This window comes from Camelina sativa, chromosome 7 (genome assembly GCF_030686135.1).
Source record: "Camelina sativa cultivar CO46 ecotype springtype chromosome 7, ASM3068613v1".
In the NCBI taxonomy this organism is placed as follows: Eukaryota; Viridiplantae; Streptophyta; class Magnoliopsida; order Brassicales; family Brassicaceae; genus Camelina; species Camelina sativa.
This window is the reverse complement of record NC_141886.1, coordinates 22,282,329-22,289,330: the sequence shown is the minus strand read 5'-3', so window position 1 is coordinate 22,289,330 and position 7,002 is coordinate 22,282,329. Positions and strand designations below refer to the sequence as shown.

General features: G+C 37.4%; 1 protein-coding gene across 1 annotated transcript; it reads left to right on the top strand.

Annotated features, from left to right (window-relative positions):
• Nucleotides 1-1,142: 1,142 nt before the first annotated feature.
• LOC147941575 (uncharacterized) lies at nt 1,143-3,566 on the top strand. The gene is made up of 5 exons (XM_087458573.1): nt 1,143-1,625; nt 1,801-2,411; nt 2,514-2,759; nt 2,934-2,994; nt 3,084-3,566. Exons 1-5 carry the CDS (start codon nt 1,143-1,145, stop codon nt 3,564-3,566), a joined length of 1,884 nt encoding a protein of 627 aa, XP_087314699.1.
• The last annotated feature ends 3,436 nt before the right edge of the window (nt 3,567-7,002 follow it).

Here is a 7,002-nt window from a genome sequence, read left to right as displayed (position 1 = left end):
TTCAGAATTTGTCGAGGAAGACTTTTTCTGAATCGTAAGATTGTGAATCCTTTCTCCCAGTGTTCATATATTGTTGTTCTGTAATGTTAGCTAGTTATTTGAGTGTCTGATCAATTGGCTTTATATATTTGGTGGAGGAGCAGAGTTGTGTTTACTATGGAAAAGTCATGGGTTTGGTTACCTAGGTATGAAACTCTTCGTCATATTATTATAATTTTAAATTACTAGTGTGTATGTGAGTTATATTGATAGTTGGACTTCATTGTTTTACTTATAGGAATAGCAGTGAGTATGCTGAAGGGGCAAATAATGATGATGGTCATAGTTCTGGATTAGATGCTTATGCGTTGTTTAGGTCAGCTTTCAGTGATGATGGGGATAGTCCATAGTCAGAGAAGCCTAATGTATCTCAGTTTGACAATGGTGAAACTGCAGAAGATTCTGAGTTTTGTAAGAAGTTGAATGAAGCTGAAACACCAATGTATTCGACATGTCACAATTACACCAAAGTCTCTGCAATTATGGGCCTCTACCGCATTAAGGTGAAGAGTGGGATGTCAGAAAACTTCTTTGACCAGCTTCTGATGATGGTCCACGACATGCTGCCTGATGACAACGTACATCCAAAGTCAACAAATGAGTTGAAAAGGTTCTTGAAGGTATTTGGATTTGGCTATGATGTCATACACGCAAGCAAAAAAGATTGCATTCTTTATAGGAAGCAATATGAAAAGATGGAAACCTGTACAAGATGTAGTTCTTCAAGATGGGAAATCGATAAACAGATTGATACTGTGAAGGATGGAATACCTGCCAAGGTCCTTCGATATTTTCCAATCAAGGAAAGATTTCAAAGGATGTTTAGATCAAGAAGGATCGCTGAGGAGTTGTGTTGGCATTTCAACAATGCATCAGAGGATGGTACAATACGACACCCGGTGGACTCGATAACTTGGGCTCAGGTCAATGGCAACTGGTCAGAGTTTGCTGCGTAACCTAGGAACCTTCGACTAGGTATTTCTACAGATGGTATGAACCCTTTCGCTATTCAAAATACCAAATATAGTACATGGCCAGTGTTCTTAGTGAATTATAATATGTCTCCAGTGATGTGTATGAAGGCTAAGAATATTATGTTGACGATGCTAATCCCTGGGCCAACTGCACCAAGCAATAATATTGATGTTTATCTACAACCATTAGTAGATGAATTGAAGGACTTGTGGGAAGAAGGTATTGAAGTGTACGATGCATATTTGAAAGAGAAGTTCACACTTAAAGCTATCTTGTTGTGGAGTATCAGTGATTATCCAGCTTCAGGGACTTTGTCTGGATGTAAAGTGAAGGGGAAACAAGCTTGTAATGTTTGTGGGAAGGATACACCACATAGATGGCTGAAGTTTAATAGGAAGCATGTGTATTTGGGAAATAGGAAACAGTTTAGTACTGGACATCCTTACAGGCGTAGGAAAGGATGGTTTGATAACATAGTTGAGAAGGAGACTGCAAGAAGAATTCAAACCGGATCAGAAATATTTGAGGCGATTAAGAATTTCAAGAATGACTTCGGGAAACCATTAAGTAGGGATAGTAAAAGAAAACAAGCTGAGTTATGTGAAGATGATGTAGGCTCAGAGGAAGAATATGAAGAGGACTCTGATCAATGGCGGTGGAAGAAACGATCAATATTTTTTGAGTTAGCATATTAGAAGGTTAGTATTAGTACTTAGTTAAATATTTAATATATTACTCTATGTTAGTCTTTGTTAATTAACTAATCCTCTCGATTTATTGTCTCAGGATTTGCCGGTTCGCCATAACATCGATGTTATGCATGTTGAAAAGAACTTGTCAGACGCTATACTGTCTATTATGATGAATAGTGCTAAATCAAAAGATGGAGTGAAGGCAACGAAAGACCTGGAAGAGATGGGGATTAGAAGAAACTTGCACACACAAACCAAGGGAAAGGAAATTTACCTGCCACCAGCAGGTTATTGGTTCTCTAAGGATGAAAAGATCCGATTTTGCAAGAGGTTAGCCAAATTTAGAGGCCCTGATGGGTACTGTGCAAATATTGCAAATTGTGTTTCTCTGGATCCTCTGGTTATTCGTGGTTTGAAGTCGAATGAACATCACGTCCTTATGCAAAAATTATTGCCTATTGCATTGAGAGGATTGCTGCCAAAAGGACCTAGAGTTGCTATTACTCGTTTATGCAACTATTTCAACCGGTTATGCCAGCGTGTGATTGATCCAGAAAAGCTTATTACTCTTGAGTCTGAGTTTGTAGAAACAATGTGTCAAATGGAGCGGTTTTTCGCTCCTTCACTATTCTATATCATGTTCCACCTTCCTCTACACCTAGGAAGGGAAGCACGGTTGGGTGGACCTGTACACTTTCGGTGGATGTATCCGTTTGAGAGATACTCTTTCTTATTTTTTAAATAATATTGTAGTTTGTTTTTATCTGTAAACATATTTGACAAATATGTTTTGGGATTGACCTGTAGGTACATGAAAACACTGAAGACATATGTAAGGAATTTTGCTAGGCCAGAAGTGTGTATGACAAAGGCATATTTGGCTGAAGAATGTCTTGCCTTTTGTTTAGAGTTTCTTAAGAGCACTCTACCAATACAAGAAGCCATCAACCGTAATGAATATGTTAAAAGTGATGAACATATCCTCGAAGGTCATACACTACAGAAACCGATGGAAGTAACACTATCATCTAAAGAGCTAGACATAGCTCATCGGTATGTTTTAATGAATACAACCATTATGGATCCTTATATTGAGTAAGTTTACGTCTATTTGACATTGTTAATTTGCCATCGATCAGTTAAGAATCTATGAATAACATCTTGTTAATCTTTGTGATTCAGACTGCCTTTTGAAGAATTGTAAGCTACTAATTTACGATGTGCAAGAGATGAGACTTATTGTTGGAAACTTCATACTGACCGGTTTGCAAAGTGGATAAAAGCAAAGGTTTGTACAAATTATACTATCATATTATCAGTTTCAATTCTATCTCTTTATTTATCATTGACTGACGAAGAATGTAACTTTATCTTTAGATACCTACAAACTCAGAGGGTCATTCAACCAAGCTTAGATGGTTAGCATTTGTTCCACGACATACGGCTCAAAGCTACAAGGGATATGTCATTAACGCCCATCGATTTCATAGAGACGACGTAAAGCGAATAACTCAGAACAGTGGAGTGACATACGAAGCTTTCAATATGTGTAGATCTAGTGCTCGAGATAGTAGACAAATGGCTGACATGGTTGTATACTACAGAGTGGTAAAGGAGATCATTATCCTTGACTATCACATGTTCCAAGTTCCACTATTTAAGTGCAGTTGGGCAAACAGAGGGTATGGTGTAAAGGAAGAAGACAACTTCACTCTTGTGAACCTCTATATGTACCAGTCATCTTTTCTACAAGATCCATACATTATGCCATCACAAGCAAAGCAAGTTTTTTACTCTAGAGAAGATGATTCTTCATCTTGGTATGTTGTTATGCGGGCGCCACCTAGAGGTTTATCATGAATTGGAGACAGAAGAGGAATTTGTTAGTGGATCAGTATCAGTCGTGCAGCAAGATGACCTGAATAATCAAGCGTCTGATGATGAAAGTTTTTGTGTCGGAGATGAATGTGAAGGGGTTTTAATATAATAATATCAACCAATGCTTCTGTGTTGTAGAGTTCTGAATAATTGTATAGGGTTTTTACTAATGATGACTGTTCTTGTTGAAGGGTGAAACATGAAAGCAACTGAGCCTAGTGTCCGACATAGCAAGCGCAAACAAGTTAATGAGGAAACAGAGACTGAGCAACCAGAGACGGAAACGGAGACTGAGCAACCAGAGAAGGAAACTGAGTCTGAGCAACAAGAGAGGGAAACGACACAGACTGAAAATAACAAAAAGAGAACACGAGGACCAACTAAGATGCATAAATTGGCAAAAGAACCTATGGAGAAGGTAGATGTGGATTTCTCAGCTATTGGCGAAGATTCAGGCCTAGGATCAGTGACACGTTCATCGTTTCTTGGTGCTCTTGTGAGGGAGCATGTACCGGTACTATTTGACGATTGGAGGGCAGTTGATTGTGCAACTAAAGACATTATGTGGGAGGAAATTAAGGTACTAAGTGTTTATGCTATTCTGAATGTGATTTCAATATTTTAACCTATCTCAGTGTTTAAGCTTTCTGTACATTTGTGTAGGCAAGGTTTAATCTGGAGGAAGGTTGGCAAAGACACAATGTTTTCAAACAGATGGGTGCAAGCTGGAGGGCTTATAAATGTAGACTTGTTACTAAAATAAAAAAAATGTAAGAGTGGCATTGAGAGGCTTAAGTTAAAACCAAGCAACATTCAGTCTCTAGCATCTTGGAACAATTGGGTGAAGAGTAGGACTTCCCCTGCTTTTAAGGTTATGTACTTATTACAATTTGTTCTTGTAGTTCATTGTACTTGCTATGGGATTAATTAACTTTTAAATATTGCAGGTTAAAAGTGAGAAATACAGAAACCTAAGGAAGTCTCAAATTCCTCACACAACCAGCCGTAAGAGCATGTTCCGTCTATCTATGGAAATGGTATGTGTGCCTTTCTCGTGTATATTGCACTTTTAAAGTGTTAAACGAAATGGTTACATACTTTCGTTAAAATTTTAATAGAAGAAAAAGAGTCCTGACCCAAGGAAGGTGACAAGAAGTAAGGTGTGGTTAGCTGGCCACACTCACTCTGATGGGAGACCTGTGAAGCTAGAATTTCAGGATACAATTGTAAGACTAGTTCTTCGAGTGTTAGCCAACAATTTTTTATTTTAGAATCATGATAAACTGGTTAACTGATATTGTTCACTAATATTTGTATCAGGAGAAGATACGATCAATTGATAGTCAAATGGACTCCACCACTACTGAAAATGTAAGAGAAGACGCTATCAGTCAAGTTTTAGGGAAATATAAATATGGAAGAGTTAGAGGGACGAGCAGAGGGATTAGTCTAAACAAGATGGAGTATCTTAACGCTAGAGACACACATGTTCAGAAGCTTGAGGCTTCACAAGCTGAAATGCTGGGCAAGATAGTAGAATTGCAGAATGAAGTTCGTTGTTTACTATCTGGAAGAAGGGTAAGTTTCACACTTGTTTTTTGATAATGGCCAATAATGGGTAATGGTTAATTAACCAATTCTGGTTTTTAGCCATCCGGTGCAGAGTTCGATGCTCAGTCTAATGTTTCAATCACAAACAAAGGAGGAATTAAGTGTAAGATATTGGCTTGGTGCGGGCCAGAAGTTGTTGTGGGGGACGGGAAATCCTGCTCGTCCGACCCAAACTATATGATTGGCCGTATTCAACTCGGTTTAGATGCGGCGGCTATTATTGTTCACACTGCTACAAATCCAGATGCATTTGTATGGAGGCCTACCAAAAAGCTTTACACCATTGCTGAAGCTGTCGAACTTGAAATTCCTTGGCCAGCTGAAAGGGTAATTTTGGCTTCAGACAACATCTCCACAACTGGACATAAGCCTGAGGTAAATTCTCGAAGTATATCAGATTTTATACGTCCATATCATTATGGATAATAACTAATATATGAATGACTCTTTAGGCATCCGATGAAACAAATGATAAATGCAACATCTTTGCTTGGAATGGAACTGAAATTATTGGTGAGGGTGTAATTTGTTCAGTTGACCCAACTGACAAGGTTAACCATATCACTCTGGGTCCTAATGCTGCAATTGTTAAGGTTCTCAAGGTGATTCATCATGATGCTTTTTTGTGGAGGCCAAGTATTGATATGGCAGTACTTGGTGATGTTCTAAATGAGACCATCGCATGGCCACTTGATAAGATTGGATTCGACGCCAACACATCAGTACCAGATGTTTCAGCAAAATCATCACCTGATGTTAATATCTTTTAACTCTGTTTTTCCTTCATTTTTAAAACGTTACTAGATATCTGATAGATGTATTTGACAATTTGTCCGCCAGGGTACAAGTAAAAGCGCTAGTAGCACCAAAAGTTCCCAAAAGAAATGTATCTTGTTCGATTGCAGCGGTTCAGGAGAAATTGTTGCAGAAGGTCGTGTTTGTTCATCTGACCCAGATGATCGAGTGCACTTCATCCCATTAGGTCATAATGCTAGCAAGGTTTGGGTAGATGTGTCAAATAATGGAGATGCTAAAGTGTGGAGACCAAATTCTGAAATCAAGTGTGTTGCTGATGCTATAGGTACAACGGTTGCTTGGCCTAATGACAAGATTGAATTAAAGTGATGCAAGAACTTGTTACATTTGTGTTGTTTTGAACCTCAACCTTTTTGCTTCTGTGTTACTGTGTGAGTGGTCTTTTGTAATACATTTTGATACTATTTAAAATTTGTGTTTTATCAGATTTTCCCAATTTTAACTTTGAATAAAAGACCACTAAATAATAGCATTATGACAATATACTTTAATAGTTTTAATAACAAAATAAAAATGCTATTCTATACTTTTAAAATTGCACCTGTAAAACATTATTATATAATTTAATATTGCATAGGAAAAATGCTATTATAAAATTTAATATTGCATAAAAAAGCGTTATTATATACTTACATATTGCAATAGAAAACCGCTATGTTAAATCGACTTAAATATAGCGTTTCGGAAAAATGTTATTAAAACTGTCATACCTTTTATAACGGGCGTATACACAACGTCCGTAAGAGCGCTATGGAATCCTACCATAGTGGATATGACGCGCTATTAATACTCACTTTTCTTATAGTATAAGATTCAGTACTAGGAAGCAATTTTTTTTTTTTTAGGAAGCAAAATTTACGTGTAGTACAACATTGTTAAAGAAACTTCTCGATAATTGGTGGGTATATTCTCTAACATTTTTGTACGTCTATATTAGTAAGTAATGATCACTCAAGCGATAAAAACAATAGAGTATTGGAAGACGAAGAAA

What these genes read in the sequence shown, in the direction of transcription:
- LOC147941575 (XM_087458573.1), top strand. Translation starts at nt 1,143, where the DNA reads ATGCTAATCCCTGGGCCAACTGCACCAAGCAATAATATTGATGTTTAT. An exon ending in CCTGTACACTTTCGGTGGAT is followed by an intron (nt 2,412 to 2,513) that starts GTATCCGTTTGA and finishes ATTGACCTGTAG; the next exon opens with GTACATGAAAACACTGAAGA. An exon ending in GAGCTAGACATAGCTCATCG is followed by an intron (nt 2,760 to 2,933) that starts GTATGTTTTAAT and finishes ACGATGTGCAAG; the next exon opens with AGATGAGACTTATTGTTGGA.